At 37.1% G+C, this 23,477-nt stretch overlaps 1 protein-coding gene across 1 annotated transcript in view; it reads right to left on the bottom strand.

Annotated features, from left to right (window-relative positions):
• CCDC171 (coiled-coil domain containing 171) overlaps positions 1-23,477 on the bottom strand; it is a 159,666-nt gene that overhangs the window by 87,431 nt on the left and 48,758 nt on the right. Inside the window, 6 exon segments of the mRNA XM_054289527.1 lie at positions 3,263-3,379; positions 4,124-4,628; positions 14,454-14,642; positions 16,519-16,686; positions 18,593-18,793; positions 20,621-20,710. Coding sequence (XP_054145502.1) covers positions 3,263-3,379; positions 4,124-4,628; positions 14,454-14,642; positions 16,519-16,686; positions 18,593-18,793; positions 20,621-20,710 — 1,270 coding nt within the window.

The raw sequence follows: 23,477 nt of genomic DNA on the forward strand, positions 1-23,477 counted from the left end.
CCTTCGCTTTTCCTAGTATTTCCACTTGCTGTCTCAGGTTATGAGATATTGTTTTCCTGTCAGAAGCACATATTGTTTCTCCATATGTGCAGTACCTAGCATGGCAGCACTTTCCCTATGCCTAGAATCTCATGTTTAAACGTATCAAAAGTAAATTTAAAATAATAATGCAGACAAATGTGTTGTAGCATTTTCAAATGATCATTCCACTTCTCAACAAGCACTCCCCTTAACCAGCACAGTTCAAGATATCTGAGAATCACAGAATCACCAGGTTGAAAGAGACCTTAAAGATCATTAAGTCCAACCCGTGCCCTAACACCTTACCTAAACCATGGCACTAAGTGCCACATCCAGTCTTTTTTTGAACACATACAGGGATGGGGACTCCATCGCCTCCCTGGGCAGGCCATTCCAATATTTTATCACTCTTTCTGTGAAAAACTTCTTCCTAATATACAACCTATATTTCCCCTGACACAGCTTGATCACAGCTTAAGGCATTTTCTTGGGATAGCAATAAATAGTCATGTCCTCCATTATTTTTATGAAGAGTAGCTTTGACTAAATAGACAGAAATATTTTGAAGGAAGTTACTGATTGCTTTGAAAGATAAAATGAAAACATAAATCAGTTCCACAAGGAACTGCATCTATAATAACTGAGAGGATAATAGACTGTTTAAGTATATATATCTTAAGTACCTGCCATGAAGGATGAAAGAATTACAATAAAAATTAAATTATGTGTTAAATTATGTACTTTATGATGTCTCTAAGAAATTATTAAAACAAATACAGGTATACAACAAAGCAATTAAGTTTTACATTAAGTAAATGGAAAAAAGTGTCAAATATTACTTCACTGAAAGATGAAAAAACAATTCTTGTTTATTCTGTTTTGGTGAAATTGAACACCAGTCAGCAGGATTAACTTTGTACTATGCAAGACTTAAATGTTCATGTCAAACTTCTAAAGCTTTATGTATTTAACAGTTGATGATATTTGTAGTGAAAACTTTGGCTGTTACTGTCTCTGGTTTATGACAGTACAGATTTTGTTCAAACAAACCTAAAATCTAACTTTACAAAAAAACCCAAAACAAACAAAAAAACTCCAACACTGCAATGAATTTGCATTGAAACTGAAGCAAAGAGATCATTCCAAGGCATGCTGGAATGAGTCCCAAACTAACTAACACTATAAAGAGAAACGATCATCAATGTCAAAACAGAACCACTTATTTAAAAGACTGAGAAAGGTGCCTCAAATGGTTCCCCAGAGCCTAGCCATTTTTAAACATAATTTCTAAAACACTGAATCATTCCATCTCGATGATCCAGACAGCACCTTCTTATAGCACTCTCTCCTGTGACATACAGTCTAATCTGGAACTGCCATTATTTAAAGACATGAAAGGATTGCCTATTTATAATTTTTTAAGAAATTCAACATAATTGAAGTCAGTTTGAAGATTTAAGTTCTACTTAAACTATTACTTATAGAACATAATGTAATTTTCTAAGTGTGGAAGCTTTCAAATATATTCCTTCAGAGCCTAATTACTTCAACATTTCTGGAAATTTCATATCAAACTTTAAATTATTTATTACTATTTTTGGACCCAGAAATTCTTAGGAGACTTGATCTCATGAGCAACAGAATTCCAAGTAAAACATGAGCAGATAGACGTTGAGATTCTGTGGAAATTACTTAAATAGACATAAGATATTAAAGAATCACCAAACTGACTGTGGTCATAACATTCCCAGCATGGTTCTTCCTAATTCTCAAAATCAAGCCTGTGTTGAGTGCAGAGATATCTAGTAAAGAGAGACCAGTAGAATTCCCATGTTGTTCAAACTGCCAAAATATCATGATGTTTAAGGTATTGTAATCAGTCGCTTCAGCAGATCCATGCTGCTGCTCCATTTCTCTCAATTCTTCTCCAATTTGCTGTTCCTACACAATACTCTGTACACAGGAACACTTGCAGTATAAACCCTGTAAATACTCTGAAATACAGTTCAAACTTCGCTTTGTAAGGATATAAATTTAAGTTACTGAAAACAGGATGACCAAAGAAGAAAGCTATGAAACTGAATCAAAACAATTTTGTTTCATCATCTTCTGGGATCGGTTTGTTATTTGGGCTTCTGGGAAATGAATCATCTTATTACTGTCCTGCTACTTCCATTTATTCATATAAATTATCTCTCCTTAAACATCCTTTATTCTGTGACAGAAGTGCTGGTATTTTAAAACTACAGTTTACTAAAGAACTAAGGATGGCAGCAATGCAGAGAACCAAGCAAACTCTTAGGTCAGTTCTTTCTGCAAATAAATAAAGGAAAATAGTTAACAGCTGGGAATCGTGAGGTGATATTTCCAAAGACTGACACTACAATTTTTCATAGGCATTGTAGAATTCTATAGAAGCAGAGACTGGGAAAATTAGGAAATCTAGACACATACCTAATTAAACATAAACTTAGAGAAGAAACATTGCAGAGACATAAAATAAGGACTGCTATGCATTGTAGAAACTGAGTGCATTTTATTTCTCTCTCCAAAACAGTAAGATAGCAAATAAAGCACATGAAAATGTTATCTATGAAATTCACTGTTTTTCAGATTTGCAACTATTAAATTCATATAATATAAAACACGGTATGAAATTATTTCCTTTCAGTCAGCAGCTGTAATGTTCCAAGTTGAAGACATGCCAGTTTTAGAGCCTGTACTTAAGAAATACACAAATCAAATAAAAACAAAACTACATAGATTTTCTTCATAGAAAAAAATATTAGGTTGAGCTCCAGGAAAACACTTCTTGAATATTAGACCAGATGAAGAAGATAACTGGGAACCTTGTAAGAGTTACTTCAAGGTTCTTACAAGAACCTTGTAAGAGTTACTTAATTTAAAAGGTTAGCCTACTTTTTAGGCTAAGCTTTTAAAAACAGGTTAGCCAAATATCTATTTGTGTGGTTTAGATTATTTTTAATATCTCACAGTCAAACAGGCAGAATGATATAAATGCTTTCTAAAAGCACTCTCCAGCCTTCTGTTCCCATGACTCTATATACCAGAAGGATAAAGTATCACATCACCAATTAAAGAAAATTCAATCTGTTCCATCAATACAGCTCTCAGGAGATTTGATCTAGAATAGTTTAAATAAATCCTAAAAATGGAGATGATGCAACCACCCTGATTATGTTTTTAATCTTCAACTACAAGAATATACTTTTAAAATTACCTGGTTTGTTGACAACATCCTGCAATTCAGTGACAGAACTGATTATTGCAGCAAGGAGGTTGGAACTAGCAAACCAGCTGAGTGCTTCCACACAGTCAAGCTCTTCATTTTCACAACCTATGGAATAGAATTGTAGCTACCAATATAACTCAATAACTTAAATGAGGCACACTACTTTCTCTTTCAGAAACTGACTAAAGCTAAAAGTTCATAAGCCATTGACTATTTTCAGGACAATTTAGACTGTATTAAATATCCTTCCACTAGCACTAAACCAGAAAATTGGATGAATCTTCTAGATTCAAAAGCATTTTTTATACAATTTTTCCTTGTAGAGGGATACATAAGCTGGTTTGGTAACAGAAAGGGACTAAGAGGATATGTATTTCCTCTAAAGGAAATCCAGAAATCTTACATTAATATTTTACCTGAATCAGTAAGAAACGTTTTCGCATTTTTCAATAGGAAATAAGTACTACAAGTTATTACTAAAAGAATACACATTCTCAAAAATAATGTTGGTGGCAAATAATGTAGGAACATTTCAAGAAATTTATCACATAGAGCAGATGCAGTAGGACCTAGTTCTGAAATCTACAGTGCAAATATTGAGGGTATTAAACCATGGGAGCTCACGTGTGTAGTTGCAACTTTACTTGCATTGTCAAACAGACTAAGCATTTCATTTTAGGGGAAATTACATGCATCAAGTTATCTAGAAGTTCCAAATTCAGAAATTACATTTGTTAAAATGTCATTAAATTTGTATTTACACTCTATTATAAATAATATTACTATATGTTATTCACTAGCCATGTCTTTTGACACAACATTTATAAAAGAAGAAAAAAATCAGCTTACTTAACAGATTACGCTTGCCTTTGGATTCTCCTACACAAACAGGAATTCCAATGCCTTCTTTTAAGCCATTTGTCCAGGTGAAGAGGGAACTAGAAGACTGTGCTAAAACCTTAAGTCTGTTGGCTGCCAAAACTGCAATCACAGCTCTTCGGAATACATAAATCAGGCCCTGAGATTTTCTTCTCTTTAGTTTTGCTTCATCCTGATTGTTTTCCTTATCATCAGAGAGAGCAAGAACTAAGGTCCTAATCTTCTGGTTCACTAATTCATAAATGTTTGCCTGATCCTGGAGAAGGTCTCTTTGGGAAGACATAGCACACAGTCTGCCATACAGAGGATACAGGGCCCCTGCCAGTAGTGCACAGGCTGCCAGGAGGGAGGAATGCTCCTTTTGAAACTGTGTTAACATCTTTTTCACAGAAATGTTTTCAAGAGCCAATTTCTCTTGACTTTTTTCAAGGACATAAATTTTTTCCTTATTTTTCTCTGCTGCTTCTTGGTACTCCTGGGGTAAGAGAAAAAAACACCAAACAAAAAACCCAGAAGAAATATTAACAAAAAGTTTTTTTACTTAACAAAACATTTTTACCTAGACAAAAGATGAAAGAAAATACTTTCTTTTTTCTTCACATTCAAGTAACACACTAAAGGAACAAATATTATTAGTAATGATGATAAAACTATCTCTCCTAAAAAACTGTTAAACAATGAAATACATGAAAACAAAATAACAAAGTAAAGTTTGCACAGTCTTCAGTTACAAATGGATTCCTAGTTCCTGATGATAACCCTTAGTACTCCAATAGCCTGCATCTGGTTGTCCACAATGCAGTTTTATCAGTTGACTTAACAACAATTGCTTAGTAAGGAATTACATGCTCCAATTTAAGAAAGATCGTTGCTTTACAAAGAAGAAATAAAGTTAGTATAAGGGAGAAGAAAAAAATAAGGAAGGCTCTGGAACATAAACGTAGACAGATTGGCAGCAGCTGGAAAAGGGGAAGTAAAGGTGATCTCTTAATTACTTTGTAATCAACCCCCTACTTATATATTCACAGATTAATTAGGTCTCATACAGAAGTGAGTTTTCAAAAGAACAGTGTAATACAGATGTTTTTATTTTGCCTAGTACCATAATAGATTTTTTTAAATTGCAGAACATTTTTTTTCCTCTAAATGCCCTGAAATAGGGAAAGAGGGAGATTTAAAATAGCAAGCTGGTATAGAGAAATTAAGACGGTAACAAGTCAGGAAATGCCAGGACTACAGTTAGAGGATACAGACTGCAGTACTGGAATCAAGACGCTACACTGAGAGTTCTAAGTGACCTCAGAGACTTAAACTGGGTTTTTGATGGATAAAAACCTGCTGTGATTGAAATAGTGACTACATTTAAACAGGCTCCACTGGCATAGGGAGATAATAAATTTTAGGCACTGCTCACAAAGACTGCATAAGATCAAGTTAAACGCTAATACTTCAGCTACAACACATGGTCACAAAAAGGCAAACATGGATGCAACTACAAGTCCATATGATGATGAAAACTGAGGATTTTATTTAAGTTTCAGATGCCTCTCTTAGAGCTATGGACAATTTTGTTGAACACAGAGTGACATTATTCCTGTAGCAGTGGTCCAAAAAGAAGCAAAATGGTATTATCCAGCCATATTCTCCTGCTTACTATTTGGTACAGGTCCCAACTAGTGGTGAGCAAGGCACCCTAGTTTCTTTTACCTCCTCCATCAAGCACAAAAGGGAAAAAATATACACAGCTATCCCTAGAATGAAAATAGAAGATTCCACGCTTCTATAGAGATGTACCCTAGTCAGTTCAAAATGTCTTTGACCAAATAAATATTTTATAATTTTTTTGGAAGGGAAAGAATTTGTAATGCTATTACAATACTTCAAGCCATACAAAAATAGAGTAGGCCACTAAAATATTTAATTTCAAAATGCAATTAACAGGCCACATATGTCACTTTACTATGCTGAAATAAAGTATGAACATGGACAATACTTTCAGTGCTACTGCATTATTTACAGTGTTTGATTTTTATAGATGAAAACACTGATAGCATGACTGGAAGGAACTGAAAAGGTGAGCCAAATTTAGTAAACAGCCTATGGTTTCTGGCCATCACAGGTGAAAGGCCAATATCTAAGTAAACAAACTGTGATCCCTACAGGGTTGTTGGGCAGCAATACCAATATTCAGTGCTCTTACTAATTAAGGAGCTTTTTTAATGCTTTTTGTGATATGGTAATATGCAAAAGTAAATGAGACAACCTTTGACTTCAGAAATGTAAGTTTTGCAAGAAAATAGACCGTCTCTCTTTTACTGGCTAATAATTTCTTTTGCTACACCAGACACTGTTTCTAGAGTTTTCTTTAAAGCTTAAAAGCACAGTTCTTGAAAGAGACATGGACTTTTCTTCCTAAACATTGGCAAGCTGGTTTCCTTTGGTGTTTGAGCTTTGAGGGGCACCTCACTGAGTTGCAGAGCTCTATCCATTCCAAGAAACCTTAACAAAAAATCAGGTGCTACTGCAAAACTATTTTATCCTACTTCTTACTACACCATTAGCCTTTATTCTGGCATGGAAACAGAACTGAAAACTAGAAATATAATGACACAGAGACTTCAAAAGGTTTTTCTTTTGGAGACCTGAGCATAGATGGCAGTAGAGGAGAGAGGGCCCACCCCCACACGCACTAAAGCTGCCCCCCGGGAGGGCAAGCAAGCAGCAACACAATGAACAGAGAGGGCAAACAGCATGAAACATGAGCCAGAGCACCATGACACTGTTTGCACATGCAGGGCAAGCAGGAAGGGCACTGAAGCACTGCCACCTCAAGCACTTAGCTCAGTTGGTGATCTTCACTCTCAGTTATTGAGCTGAGGTGTGGTGTTTGTTTGGACAAAAGTTACTTCCTCTGTGCACATCAAAAAAGAAGTGGCAACCCAGATGGAGTGCCCATGAAACCATGCAGGAGTCTGGGTCTCAGACTGCAGGGAATTGTGGAGCCCGGCACTGCTCTCAGGGCAGCAGAGACAACAGCTGGGTGAATTGTGATCAGGTGGATGACTTACAAAGCCTAACACTGGAGCTGAGAGAAAAAGTAGAAAAACTAAGAAGAAATAGGGAGCCTGAGGAAGAGACTGAGTGGTGGAGCTGCATTCTGCCACACCTCAAATCCACCCACTGTCCACTTCACCTGAAGCAATGGATCCCCCACCCTCTCACCACCAGGCAACATGGGACCTTAGAGACAGAGGTGAGTGGAAACATATTTCTCCTTGAGGGGAGCAGGTGAATCTCCTCCCAAACTACTTACCTTCCTAGGTGCCCTTATACAGCAGGTATGGGGCCCTGGAATCTCAGAATCAGGGAAATGAGAATGTGGATGAAAGTCCATCTAGGCTGGACCGATTGTCTAGGACAGGGCAGCCTACTCCCTACATTTTGACCTCCTCAATTAAGAAAAAAAGGAATGGCAGTAGTGACTCCCTTTTTAGAGAAATGAAGAGCCCAATATGCCAACCAGAATTAACCTATACAGAAGTATGTTGCCTCCATGCAGCCCAGATAAGAGACAGCACCAACTGCCCACTGGTACAGCCAACTGATCACTACCCATTTCCTGCTTACCAGGTGGGTAGCAACAAAGTCCCAATGAAAAGGCTGTGAATGATCAAGAGGACCTCAGGGCCTTGGGATAACTGGTCAAGGGATCTGGAGCACAAGCTGTGTTCTCTTCTCTCTTTCCAGTTGTGGGGAATGATAGGGCAAAACCCAGGAAAATCCCAGAGGAATATATGACTTCAAGGGTGGTGTTACCATCAGAATTTGTGGGGTTTTGATTATGGGTCAGTTTATATGATACTGAGTCTGCTGAGAACAAATGAGATCCTCCTAGCTCAAAGAAGGAAAAGGATCTTAGCAGGGTTCACTGAAAGAGCTTTAAACTGGATTTAAAGGGGGACAGGAACAAGGCCAGGCTCGACAGAGAAAAGGTGTGGGAAGGGGAGAACTACAGTGATCACCCAAGCAGCAAAAGGATGCTTAGGAGGGGATGCCTCCTGAGGGTACATGAATCCAAAGACATAACCAGTAGACAGACTGTGCACTCCCACTGGGTATATTGACACAATCAAATACTTCCATGGAGTGCTGTACACCAATGCACACAAAATGGGGAACAAAGAGGAGGAACTGGAGATCTGTGTGATGTCAAAGGACTCTGACCTTTGCAATTAGAGATGTGGTAGGAGAGCTCACGTGGCTGGAATGCTGTAATAAGTATATGCTATTTAGGAGAAGCAAACAAAGAAGGCGAGGTGGTGGAGTTACCCTCTCTTGAGGCAACACCTGGAATGTATAGATCTCTATCTTGGGGTGGATGGTGAGTGAGTCAAGAGCTTATGGGTCAGGATAAAAAGGCAGATCAGCAGAGGTAACACTTGTGGGTGTTTGCTACAGGCCACCTGAGCAGCAGGAGAAGGTGGATGACATCTTCTACAGGCAGCAAAAAGCAGCCTTAGAGTCACAGATACTGGTTTTTGTAGGGGGCTTTAACTATTCTGACATCTGCTGCAGAACCAGCACCATGAAACACAAACAGCCCAGGAGGTTCTTGAGAAGCAGTGATGACAACTTCCTGTCACAGGTAGTGGCGGATCCCACAAGGAATATTGTGCTGCTTGACCTCACACTAACAGGGAAGACCTTGCTGGGGCATGAGAGTTGGTTGATGTTCAAGGATAAGCTCCTCCAGATTCAAGAACAACACATCACAATGTGCAAGAAGTCAGGCAAAGAGGGTAACAGACTTGCATGACCAAATGAAGAGCTGTCATTACCCAGGCAGAAAATACACAGGAGATGGAAAGAGGTCACTTAGAATGAAGATAGACAGGTTGTCAGAGTAAGTAGAAATGAGACAAGGGAGGTCAAGGTGCATCTGGAATTAAATGTGGCCAAGCATGTCAAGGACAAGGGAGGTGATCCTGCCCCTCTACTCAGCCTTAGTGAGGCTACATCTGGAGTGCTTTCTCCAGTTCTGGGCTCCTTGTTACAAGAGAGACAAGGAGCTACTAGCTCCAACAGAGGGTGACAAAGGGACTGCAGCATCTTTCTTAAAATAGAATGAGGGACCTGGGTCTGTTCAGCCTCAAGAAGAAATGATTGAGAGGCAAACTCAGATATATATATATTGTCTCTCCCAACATCCTTGCAGCTAAGCTCAGGAAATGTGGGTTAGATGAATGGACCTTGGGGTGAATCAAGAACTGACATTTGCACAGCTTAGTAGCTTTGTAAAGACACTGTCCTAATAGGGGAGCACAAAATCCACATGGAAAAATGATTTTCAAAGCTCAGGTTGATGTGACAGCTGGAACTAGCCAAACACTAAAACATAAAGCAATGTCTGCTGCAATAGGCTGCAAGTGCAACAAAGTTTTTTTTTAAAGACACTTCACATCAGTGGTGGAAACCAGTCTGTGACACAGCCCCCAAAATCTCCTCCAAGAAGAGGCTCCAGCAAAAAGGCGATATGCCCTTTTGCCCATCCAACAAAAGGGGATATGCAGAATGTAATCCTCACAATTCCCTTCCACACTCCCTGTCCCCTCAAAAAACCTGATCAGTGGATCAGAATCTCGGTGGAAGCCTGCAGTCAGTGATGCTCCCAAGGGTCCAATCTCATTGAATTTGTTATCACTGACCTGGAGGAAGGGATCAAAGGCACCCTCAGCAGGCTTGCTGGTGACTCCAAACTGGGGCAGTGGCTGATCCACCTGAAAGCTCTGCTGCCATTCAATGGGACCTTGATCAGCTGGAGGGTTGGGCAGAGAGAAACCTGGTGAGGCTCAACAAGGGCAAGTGCCAGGTCCTGCACCTGGGCAGGAACAGCCCCAAGTGCCAGCACAGCCTGGGGCTGACCTCCTACAGAGCAGCTCTGTGGAAAAGGACCTGGGACTCCTGGTGCACCACAAGCTGTCCATGAGCCACCAGTGCCCCTGTGGCCAGGAGGGCCAATGTCATCCTGGGCTGCATTGGCAAGAGTGTGGCCAGCAGGTCAGGGAGGTGATCCTCCCCCTCCACTCAGCCCTGGTGAGGCCATTGCTGGAGTGCTGTGTCCAGTTCTGGGCTCCTCAGCACAAGGGCGACAAGGAGCTACTGGAGAGGGTCCAGTGGAGAGCCACAAGGATGATCAGGGGTCTGGAGCTTCTCTCTCATGAGGAGACACTCTGGGAGCTGGGATTGTTTGCTCTGGAGAAGACTGAGAAGAGATCTCATCAATACACAGAAATATCTCAAAGGTGGGTGTCAGGAGGATGGTGCCAGACTCTTTTCAGTGGAGTGATCCGGCACTGATGTTGGATGAGGAGCAGTGGCCAAAAACTAAGGCATGAGAAGTTCTACCTCAACATGAAGAAAAACTTCCTTAGACTGAGGGTGTCAGAGCACTGGAGCAGGATACTCGAGATTGTGGAGTCTCTCTCTCTGGAGACACTCAAAAGAAAAAAAAACCCAAAAAAACTTGACGCATTCTGATGTAACCTGCCCTAGATGACTTTGCCTTGTCAGGTGGGTTGGACTAGATGGTCTCCAGTGGTCCCTTCCAAACCTAACGATTCTGTGACTCTCATCAGTGTCTACAAGTATCTAAAGAAAGGGTGTCAGTGGATGGATCCAGGGTTTCTCAGTGATGCCAAGAAACAGGACAAGAGGCAATGGGCACAAACTGACACACAGGAAGTTCCACCTAAACAAGAGGACAAACTTCTTTTCTGTGCAGTGACCAATTGCCCAAAGAGGTTGTAGAATCTCCCTTTCTGGGGATATTAAGGAACAATCTGGACACAATTCTGTGCAATGTGCTCTAGGACAACTCCCTTGAGCAGGGGGGTTGCAACAGATTACCCACTGTGGTCCCTTCTACCCTGACCCATTCTGTGATTCTGTTAGTCAGTGATTCCTGTCATTCAGCTGTTTTATTTTTCCAAATATATATATAAACACACAGGTATATCTAAAAACAACATCAACTGGCCTCTCTTTGCTGTGTTTTAAGTACATGAGCCAGACATGCCTACCAAAGAAAGAGAGGTCAGGACCAGTACAGTTACATACATTTATCTTCCTCCCTTTGCAACGATTATAGTGATTTTTCATATAATTGCAATATATCCCATCCTCTATCTAATTCACCTGTCTTGCTGTAAAAGGCCTCCAACCAAGGAAAAAGAAAACACTTTTGTTTTCCTTCCCAGGGAACTTTTTCCTTTGCCTGTTTAGCAAATCTTTGATTTTTCTGTTAAAATTGACATTTCAAAGTAGTTAAAGTATTTTTCTCTTATAATATGTTTTTGCATACAAGAACAAAACCTTTCTATTTTAAGCAGTTGCCACAAAAAATGGGGACAGATTAATAAATGTCTATATTATAAACAAACAACAACTGGTAGTTAAAATTCAGAGGACATTTCCTAGGGGACTATAAATAATAAATAATTTGTGCGAGGCTAAGGAGCAGGCATAGTAACATTTTCAAAATGGCACACTATCAAATCAAGAGGACTAGACTCCTGCAACAAAAGGCAAAGAAAAAGGATGTACATTTTAAGCTCCATTGACTCTCCAAACATGGAGACCACTGACAAAGAGTGGTATCTACAGAGCTTTGTTTATCGCTGATCTCTGATAAGGCTACTCTGGGAATTTCTTTCCTATAGAAAAACAGTAAAACTGCTTTCTGACTACACCATCCATCTGACCTACTGTGAGGTAGTACCTACTACCAGCTGTGAGGTAGTACCTATTAACATTCACACATCCTATTGTGGAACCAGGGACCCTGAACAATACTAGCTGGGGACAGAAGCAGTAGCAGGTGTCAATGCCACTAAAACCTCCAGATTTTGCAGTGTTTTAATTATAAGGAGACCATTCTAAAAAGCCCTGACTCTCTACTGCTGTTCTAATAAACCAAAACAATAAGTTTCAAGATACATTGCTTATACTACTGTGCAATTAGAGCTCTCTGTTAACTCCTGAGAGTGTGAATTGACACTCTATGGTTTGCTTTCACAGACATGTCAACAATTTGAAAAACTAAAGAAGTCTCAATACAGGACCTCTGAGGGGAAAATATCCAGAAGAAGTCATGGAACACTGGTTGAAGACAAAGCTACAAATAAAAGGAAGCATCCTATGATGTACCATTAGGTTGGTGCAGGACAGCAGAAATCACTCATCTTCCCTTTTCAGAATGGAACTAAACCCTACAAGGGGTTATTTCACGGAAGTGCTTGCAATTAACACTCAGATCTTTGGATGAAAAATGTAGCAAATTGCTACAGTTTCCTTGTAGCGCTAGAATAAGTGTCCTAGAGTGAGAAGACCCCCAGCTGTACAATGAAATACTGGCAAGTTGTATTCCACTTGTACTGATTATATGTTTCCTATAAAATTTAATGAATAAAGCTTGCTAAAATAATTAAATTTAAATATTGCGTTCTGCCTCTTTATGTAATCACTGGTAGTCGGCAAATCTTAAAGATCCTTTGAAGACATTCTGTAACTTGTGGCACATTTTCCCTTGTTTTCTTTGGAAATAAGGCTATGATATTAGTCTGTCTGTACACCTCTGATCAAACAAAGCACTGATCTTGCAGACAAATATGGCTAACTGGTTCAAAATACAAAAGATAAAATACAGTTAAGCCAGGAAAAATGGGCAATCAGGACTAGAACAGCCTTAGCAGTAGACATTCATGGGCCCTACGGGTGCCAGGAAATAAAAGGCTTAATTTGGTATTTGCAAATTGAAAGTCAGTCACAAATTAGAAATCAAGAAGAAATTAGACTGTCTTCTTGAGAGTTAGACACTGAATGGTAAGGAAGACAAACTGGAACACAAGATGGAAAAGAGATTGTTGAATCATCTAAGTGTATACAGACATAGTACTACCTAGATTACAAAACTACCAGCTTGCACTCCAACATCACATAACCTGTGTTAGAAAACAAGCCCAGATGTTTTCTAAGGAAAAATATTCCCGTTTTAGTGATTCATTAGTCCTGTACAGGAAGCTGACAGATGAAGTTTTTTCCAAAACACGTGCCTAAGTGCACGCCACAAAAAGGAGACACTTTTTTACGCACATGCTTTACATGCTATCTGTACAATCCAGCTGCAGAGACTGGGAGGTTTAGCACCATCCCAAAGAATGATGTAGTACTGTGGAGCACCTATTTTTCACAAAACACAAGAGTTTTTAAAGACATGACCCATCATGCATAGGAGGAAGAAATCTAAATTGTGTAACTCCACTTTTTATTTAAGAAGGAAATGTAATTTTTAAAATTAAAATGAAGCTTCCTTATTCTACCATTCTTTCTGTTGGCAAATGAAAACCATAAACTGAAACTACACGATGATGGGGAAATTAAATATAAATCTGGATGCCACTTATTCCACTCACCCTGATGTTTGTAGCCTTGTCAATATCCAATGTGAACTGTAAATATCAAGCAAAAAAATCTAAAAAAATATAACTCAGTCCTAAGAACTCACCATAAATTGCTCTGTAAATAGAATGCTTCATAAATGTATTTTTCAGCACACAAGGACTTCCAAGACTAAAATCTGCATCAAATATAGCATTCTTCAGATAAAGTAAGTCACAGGTGGCAGTCACAAGTAACAAGGCATACCTTATCTCCTCAATTTCACAACACTTTTATTGAAACACATGTAAATGAATGTGATTGAAAAGATGGTGAATGGTAGTTGTAGAATAATAGTGAGCATTTTAAATTGCAAAGAACTTGTCTAACAATCAGTAACAATAGCATTACACTTTTGACCCACCGCTCACTGATTCATCTGTGTAACAGCATCCTCTAATATTGTTGAAATCTACCACTGCTAATTGGTTTTTAGGGTCAGAACGTATATATCTAAATTTATCCCCAGATGAGACCATTTTACTGTATCGCTACACAGTCTTTGCAAAGCATGACACTGAAAAAAATCACTGCTGCCCTATATAATTCTTAAATCAAGCAAGTTCAATCTTACAGCCTTAACATTCTCAAAAAAAAAACCAAAAAGCCAAATTAGGCAATTCACTCCTAGAATGTTTTAACAAAGAAATTTATTTCTTATTATAAATGAAGTCAATACTAGCATGGAGTTTGCAGATTTTTTTTAATTTTAAACAACCTTAAACTGGTTAGGGGTTCAAACTATGGAAATAATCCATTAAATATTTACAAGAAAAAAAAAAATCAGAAGTTCATAGCACCATACCTGTGCCCTTGCATGAACTTCCCCAAGGAGACCTGAGTACTGCTGTTCCAGATACTTTTTTTCATTCTGCCAACAGCTTGCCTGTGCTTTCATTTGTTCAGCCATTTTGTTAAAAGCATCTTCCTGGCTCTGCTGAAGCTCCTTCATAGTATTGGACTTGTTTTTACAAACATATTCCAGGTGAGATATCTGTGTAACAAGCATTTAAAAAGAAATTATTTTATTTCTCTAAGCACCTTTTTACTTTATTGTGTATATCAGTTTAACCGCAGATGTCATAAAATCTAAACTGTAATTTATTCATTATTTTCATTAAAATTAAGTAAAAGCCTCTCATGATAGATTATTTACTTGAGTTGTGCAACAATATGAACAAAAAATTGGATTCAGTTTTGCCATTGCCGTACCATACTGCAGATGCTTGTTGCTTTCTTTGTTGAAAACCTGAACTGGACATGTCTCCTATGTTTTGGCTTTTTGTAACAAGAGCATTAAATCTTGTGATGGTAAAGTACCAATCTGAGTATACCAGTCCCTTAGAAGTTTGCAAGAATTGTAGATAATATATAAAAAAAACAGTCCTTAATATAATTTTTGTTTTAGTGGAAAACCAAAACATTCCAAATACTATTAAGCATTAAAAGAATTTCAGAACATTTTAGCACACAGAAGTTGTTTTCGACAAGTACAAATGGATTCACTCTGTGGATAACTTAGTAGCTCCCATGCAAACTAAATGAAGGAATGAATCAAGGTAAGAAAAATTGTGAAATACACACACCTACAATTAATTACTAGAGAGTATCAGCAAGCTACTTTTCAAATGCATCACACAGAAATGCAAGAGGAAAATTTTGCTCCCAAGAAAGCAGTTACAACATGAGTGACATACTGTTCAAAATCCCTGAAAAGCTGGTGAGTATATGAAAAAAGTCCTAGAGACCTCACAGTCAATATCAATAACCATACTAAATTAAAAAGCAAGAAACAATATGACACAGTATCCTCAAACATTGCCAATAATGTTCACTCCCTTCTCTTCCACTCCCATTTCCTCATTTACTTCAAAAGTAAAATGAAAAAGTATATCAAATGTTCATAATCCAGATTTTATCCTACCCCATCGGTAAGGAGGTAGGTCCAACTGACTGCTGAGGTATTTATTAATTGATGGGCAGAGTTAAAACAATTCACTGTAACCAGCCCTGCATCTTACTCAGACCAGAAGAGTGGTCACTCCTGAAGATGAAAAATGTCAAAATAAGATTTTCCCCTACTATGTCTTAAAAAATGTCAGCAGAGACAAGTTCTGGAGTTGCTGCACTAGTCTTAGGACTGACCTGATCAATGGAGCCAGAAAATGAACTGAAATTCTAAAGACTGTCATATGTTAGTCTGTGAAGTCAGTTTTATTTATTTAAAAGCAGATTTTTCTTTCCTAAAAATGCAGGGATTTATGGAGAGAAAGGCCACATAAGCTTACTTGCACCCTGAAAATTACAGCTCCTCTCTATAGCAAATATTGAAATGTTTTATAAAAACTGGTATTTTCTGTTTGTGTTACTGAATATAATTCTATAATCCATGAGTTGCAATTAAATGAAAAAATACACTGTCATTCTTTCAAATGAAATAATAAACTCTGAATAATAAACATATAATTTAAAGACGACACTCCTTGAGTAAGGGCATTTTGTTTCAGTTTTATGGTAAAATAAAGACTTGCTTTATTAGTGTAAATGACTAAGTTCTTTGAATTGCTTCATCAGTAAGATTAATTTATTTTCTTTTAATTAGGTCCCTGTGGCTAATATTGGCTAGTACTATTAGCATGTCCTGCACTGAAAGTGGAGCTTAGAGACTTCATACAGACTTCAGTCACATTTACATGCCCACAGCAATGGCATCAAACTGAGTTGTAGACAAGCCATAATTAATGGTATTGAATTATTAACGTCCAAATTCTTTTTGAAATAAGATGAATGTCAGTCCTTTTTAATGATACTGCAACGTGGACAAATGTCACTGAATTTAATAGAGGTAGCTGGTGCCTAAGGACACTTACCTTCTCATTAGCCCTGTTGAGGTCTGAGATCAGGGCATCAACATTCTCCTGCAAGACTACACAAAGCTCAGGCCAAGAGAATCTATCTAGGATGCCTTCTGGTTGTTTTATTAGCACACAGCCTGCTATCAAATGCTGGTATAAGCTGTGAAGGAAGGTTAGTTTCTCCTGAAACAAAAGGAGAATTACATGATGTCTCTGAACAGTGTTAGAATTGAAAGATGTGCATCACATGGGCAGTAATACGAACTACATGCAAGTGAAAAAAAGCCCACATAGCTCATTCACAAACCTTTTTCAAAATACCATAATTGCTAATATTTGCAGTCATACATATTGAAGCGAATGTAAGAAAACAGTTTTCACAAAATGTGTCTATTCAGACATAATATATAAATAGTTTATATAAATACAGAACAGTCCTGCTGTTATCACAATGACTATCTGATACAGATAAAAAATTCCATGCTATTAGTATATGCAATTTATTTATTTATGGTAAAACTTTCAGTTATACTCTAACTGTATCCACTTACAACAACTGCAGAGCATGCAGAAAATCCTCTGATTGGCTTGGCAGCACAAGACACTATTTATACAACTATCACTCTGAAGTCTTTTTTAAATTGTTTTTGTATGGATTATATATGAGACCAAATGGCCAGACAAAACAGGCTTATAGCTTCATGAGTTAAATTCCACAAGCCATGCCTCATTCATTTACACTGATTTTAGTCAGTAATATAATAAATTGATTCAAGTTATAAATAAACTTTAGCAAAAATAGAATGCTATAGAAATTCATCCTTAGTGCTTTCAGTACATATATGCAACTTAGCAACTTTGATTAAGACAACAATAGCAAGTTGTACCTCAAAAGTCATAAGGACAAAGTCTGTAAACTATTGCAAAGGTTCCCATTATTTTCCAGGGGCCTTGGTTGAAATTTTCCATTAAGAAAATACGGATGACCAAGATTGGAAAGTAGAATTGTTCTGAGCTCTTTCCATTACACTTAGGTGTATTTTCTCACAATTATCTCATGGTGCTTTAGGCAATTAAAAATAAATTGTAGTTCAGTTTAGTTTAACTTTGTTTCTAACAGATCTACAAATTCCCCAAGGAAAATCCAGTGTGCCACCATCATTACATTTGATGTTTGAGCTGTGATAAAACTAGGACGATAATTATCCATTTGGCATGAGAAACAGGATTCCAAGACCCCAAATCAATTCACACATGTTGAATGCAACCGCAGGGTTGTAGACATGCTGACTTTACAATATAGCCAGACTTCTAGTTTCCTCCACTTTAATCATTATCTGATGTGTGTAACAATTCCAGCTGCTTCATGTGGACCCTATTTAAATACCAGACTGTAAAAGAGGTGGAAAGAATGTTTCCTTTTTACTCAGTTGGCATCCATGTCCAAATTTGTGGAAGTAATGAACTCAATATGCACAACAACTACAAGTATATCATTGCCCTTGATAGTACAGAACCACTTTATTGGGCGGAAAAAGCAACAAAATTAACATCTGTTAATACATATAAGGAGAAAGATAATAGTTCTGAACTAAGACATTGTAGACCCATTCCCACATATAGCACACTACAATTAGGTAACAGATAAAGGTAAGAATTTCTAGGTTTTGTGGCATGCATGCAAAATTACCTCAATTCCATATTTGCTATCTATCATTTTACACGTGGATCAGTAATTAACACATGATAATGACAATATTACATGTTTCAATTGTAAAACATTTTTGCTAACTTTTAATTTGAAATAAAGAAAGAATTGTTCGTCAGGCATAGCTTTTTAAATAAAGTCTGTTTTTCAAAAATTTAAAATACGGGAATGATTAAGCTATTAGTTCTGATACAGAAGAAAGGAGAACCAATATGTCCTGAAATCCTGTAGATATTAAACACATATTTCAAAATACGTATCTTAAAATCATATTTTAGGGATAAATCTGTTAAAACTAAGAGTAACCATCTGATGTATGTAAATGTATAAAGCTGAGATTAAATAAAGACTCTTTGACAGTCATCTTGTCTCTAGTAATACCTCCATATCCTTCTGGTAAGCCCTGGTAAGCTTCTGGATTTCATTTTCAGATTCTGTGGCACGTACTTGCTCTTTCTCCCAGCATTGCTGTACATTCTGCAGTTCCATTTTTAAAGTTTCTATTAAGGTCTCTCTGTCTGCACACTTAGTGTGCAGATAGTTTAACTCTTTCTTGGTATCAGCCATGGTATCCTGAACTTCCTGTAAAACAGAGGAATTTAACAGAAAAGCTGGTATAAATTTTACTCTATAAAATGATACCCTATCCAAGTGTTCATCACCTGAGGAAAGAAACAGTCATATAACCACATGTATTCACAAGAATCCAGGCTGGGTGGACTTTATCTTTCAAGAATAGAGTTTCAAAATTGACAATAGGCCTCTTGAACAGCTTGCAACCAGACAGCATTGGAAATCCATCTCTGACAGGTAAAGGCTCCATGATACAGTAAACTTCACAGTCCCCTCTACCCCCACAAATGACATGCAGAACACAAGAATGCAACTTATCCTCTGCAGAGCACAAAGCTCTAGACCCATTGAAAAGATACATTATTTTCTTAAGTGAATCCCTGATCTGTTACGGCTGAGTCTGCAAGCAACAGAGATGCTGTTGTGCACTGTATTCTTTACATGCAAGATAAAAAAAAGTGAGGACTCTCTTTGGAGGTTGACCATGGGAAATAAGTAATTAGAAGTAGTCATAAATACTGTTATGTAACAAACATCAAAATCTCATCAGGTAAACATAGAACTTAATATAATACCCCCTCTGAGCCAAAATATGGTGCAGTTACACTGGATTTCCAGCACTGCTAAAGTTTGCAAAAGGTCAAACTGAAAGCATTGTTGATTTTTCATAAAATCATAGCTTCATAGACCATAAAATCATACAAAACATACCGCTAAATTAATCAGAAAATGACAAGCTTTATTCTTCTAAATAGAAACATTAAAATATTAAAGTAATTTTAAATTTCCAATAGAAATGCTTTCAGACTAGATCTAGATTTTGATCATCTATACAATATTATTACCAAAAATTTAGAGAGATTGAAAACTGGCATATTGCATAAAAACCAGTACCCTGTGTGTGTAGCAAGCTCAGTTTGTGCATGAAGAATACAAGTATCTCTTGCAAAGGTTGCAAAATTTTTAGGTGACTTAAAAAAGTGCTGTAACAGAAGTAGAAGTCCTAAATCTTCTGAACATAAATTAGTAAAGAAAGTTCATAACAGGTGACAACACATCATATCCATTAATGTGAAGATTCAATGAATGTTAGAGAAAAGCACTGCATAAAACATAAAACAGCATATCCTCAGAAAAAGAATCTGAAAAATGCTGTGTTTACAGACATTCCATTTTGGCAGTAATACAATACAGTGCTAGTTGGGAGATTTAGTTAAAACACAACCTCAGGATTTGCTCACTCCCTTGGCTATTGATTTAACCAGAAAGGACATTACAAAAGTGGTGTCAGCCAAAAACAGAAAGAAAAAAAATATTTCCAAAACTAAAGGAAAGAGCTCTCAAGTGTTTTTATCTCAGGTAACTTTTACTCCAAGAAATTTTAGGCTGCATACTTTACAGATGTTAAAGAGAACTTGATGTATCACATGCATTGACCCTTCTGACAAACATAAACAAAACAATTAACTAAAGAATTGACATAGTTAAAAAAATATACCTTCATATGCATAGAGATAATTAAATTCTCTTTCCCTTTTCTTGAGAAAAACAGTTAAACAAAAAAGATTACTGATAATGATTTCAATATAAAACAATACTTGAAAATTTATCAAGGTATTTTAATTATTTCAGAAGGGCAATCATTGAAATTATGTGCTTTATAGTGATAACTAGGATAAAGCAGCATGATTTCACAGAAACTTGTGAGGTAAACTAGTTTGCTCAATAGACTACAATGATAGAAGGACTTACTCTGATAAGAAAAAAAATACTTTTAATCCGGAAAGATAGGTTTTGCAAAATGTTCACATTTTATGCTAAGTTCATTAAACCTACCTTCAGGTCTTGTCTTAAAGCACACATTTTCTCCTCAGATACCTCAAGTTCTTTTGTTGTCTTTTTACACAAAGCCTTCATTTTCTCAAGCTGCAAAAAATATGAAAGTCAAAGAGGCTTTTACAGAAAGGGTGCAATGATCTATTCAATATAATATAAAGGAAGAATTTCATACATGAAAGTAAAAAACAAAATTTATTTAAATTCCTTGAAGAGCTTTTGTACTACATACCATCTAAATAATATGCCATTACAAAACCCTAAATAATCTTTTACAATGATTTAAAATGAAGAGTAGTGGCAGAATCCCAAACTGAGTCCATTCTTACCTATCCTATTAACTCTCAAAATATCTGACAAAAACACAGCTTCTGAAATGCACTTGAAAGTATAGTAAATTCAGATAATCATCTGGGGAGTGGTTTGAGCAAACAAGTTTTCAAGTCAGTGGCCATTTGCAGAAATTGTCTAGCTACAAGCTTGATTCTTTACAGAGCACTGGATAGTACTCACATACTGTAAAAAGCATCAATGTACCACAGAGGCACAATGACTTTTAGGCTTAAAAGCAAAAGCAATCTCAGAGGTTGCTTAATATGTACTGAGGTACTACCATGTGTACTGGCTTCACTTTCCGCTTTCAAAAACAGTAACTACATAACAAAATAATGTGTATCTCTGTTTTTATGATGATGCTGCTAACGCCTGACATTTAAGGAGCAACTCAGAAATAGAACACCTAATTTGCAAAATTTATGAATTACATTTAAAATGTTTATTTTTATATTTTGATGTCAGGAAACTTGACAGAATCCTTAGAAATAATTACAGTAAATTAAAGAATGCTACTGGAATATTTCCAGTCTTTTTATTAGTTTACTAATCATTTCCCTCTATCCAAACATGTTCTGGTATCTGCACTATACAGAAAGTCAGAAGTTAGTTATCTTCAAAACCCAAAACACTTCTACACCTTTCTGTTTGTTAGTTTGTGTGACTACACAAACTAACCAGATCTTTTAATCAAATGTTTAACACAGTAAGTTAAAGATGACACATGACAAGTTTACCAGCGTATTTCACATATACATACAGGTGTACACATACATTAATAAATTCATCAATATGTGGGATCTTGTTGAAAATCTTTTTATAAAGGAAACCACTAAAATTTGCTTACTGTTGTGTTGCTACTAAAACCCTTCCTTATTGTGTATTAAAACAACCTAGTTTTATTGCACAGTGCCCTTCATAGTCCCCTTGTGCATTATTGTATTATTAAAGTTTTATTATTAAACATATCTCACACATAAAAAGCCAAAAGCAGCATTCTCTGTGGGGGCAGGGGTAATCAAGAAGGACAGAGCACTGCCCTTTCTGTGCACCACGAAGGTGCTCAGTGATCTCTGGCTCCATATGACAACTTCAGGGTCAGTCACACACAGTCCTACTGGGAAGTCTTGTGGCAGGTCATCTGTTGGTCCTGCTCTGCTTGCGATTTATTTTCCTTGACAGTTCATTCTTCTTTCTGTCAGAACACTCTCTCTGCTTTCTTAGAAGCCACCCCCTTGGTCTCCCCACTGCTGTCTCTGGCACAGTTTCACAACAAAGCACATCACTAAGCCAAAGCCTGCTGAGTCGACTTTTCAACTGTGCTGTCTATCACGTGATGCTCCTCCTCCCAAATAACAATTCGCGGTGGGCAATATGTTCCTAGTTACTCTGCAGCTTCCAGACTTGGGTCTCAGAAGAGTTTCATAATGACTATACACATCAGTTGTCTTATCTCGCTGGGAGAGACTTAACAGTGCTTGCTGTTTAAAAAGTGTAATTGTTACCATGGTCACTTATTTTTGTGCCCCTTGAACAAACTCAAAGGTCTTGTGGGAGACCTATTTTTTCCACTAAAAAGGGCAAAGCTAATATAGTTTTCTTTTTTTATTTTTAATTTTTAATTGTTTTAAACCTGTTGAATGACTAGCTAGACGATGCATTTGTCAAAATAATAGACAAAACCTAGAAATTAAATAAGAGTGCTGGCACTTTACAATCTCATCACACCTTGCCTTTCTGTATTTGCCAGTTTTATTCAAAGTCTAATCACATGTTTGTACAAAAAGTTTTAATGGTGCAGTTAACTTCTCTGTACAGCCTTTAAAGCCACAAATTAATAACACATTTACACCCAAGAGGAGTAATTTAGTCAGACTAGCAAAAAACACAAGAAAAGAAATGCAAAACTGTAACTTCTCAGTCAGTGTTATAAAAGGACTGCATGGAAAACATCTGATATTTTTCAAGGGTAAGTTTCCCAAAATTGAAATACTTCCATTATTTTATTAGATAACATAAAGACAGTATTCTAACATTTTTATTGAAATTATAGCAAAAAAGCTCCCAAAGAGAATCCATTGAAAACACTCTCCTCAGAAAATTATACCAGTTTTAGAAGTACAGGGGAGCATGCCTGATAGCAGTGATTAATGAGGCTCAACCATTGTGTTTTTAGGAACGCTGCAGTATATGCAGCTGCCCTCTTAGATCATTATCTTCTAACTAACATTCTATATATGAGCGGCTTGTTATTCTAAATGTTTTTTGAAAATAACCCCAAAAGACTGAACTAGAAAAGCAAATTAAACTAGAAAGACAAAAAACTGTTCTCCCTGTCCCCACAAATGTGAAACTTTACTGTAGGGCAAGCTTAGAGAAATAGTAGCGACAGAGATTTTTTCTTCAGGCATACTTGAAGCTGTCTACTCAACATTCCCACTCTTCTGCAGTTTTTTTACAAGCCAAGTGTATGTTCTGCTGCAGGCCAAATGCAATACATATAGAGCCAAACATTGCAAGTGCT

The sequence above is a fragment of the Melozone crissalis genome, unplaced genomic scaffold (genome assembly GCF_028551555.1).
Source record: "Melozone crissalis strain CALT ecotype California unplaced genomic scaffold, PUWL_Pcris_2 ptg000005l_1, whole genome shotgun sequence".
NCBI lineage: Eukaryota > Metazoa > Chordata > Aves > Passeriformes > Passerellidae > Melozone > Melozone crissalis.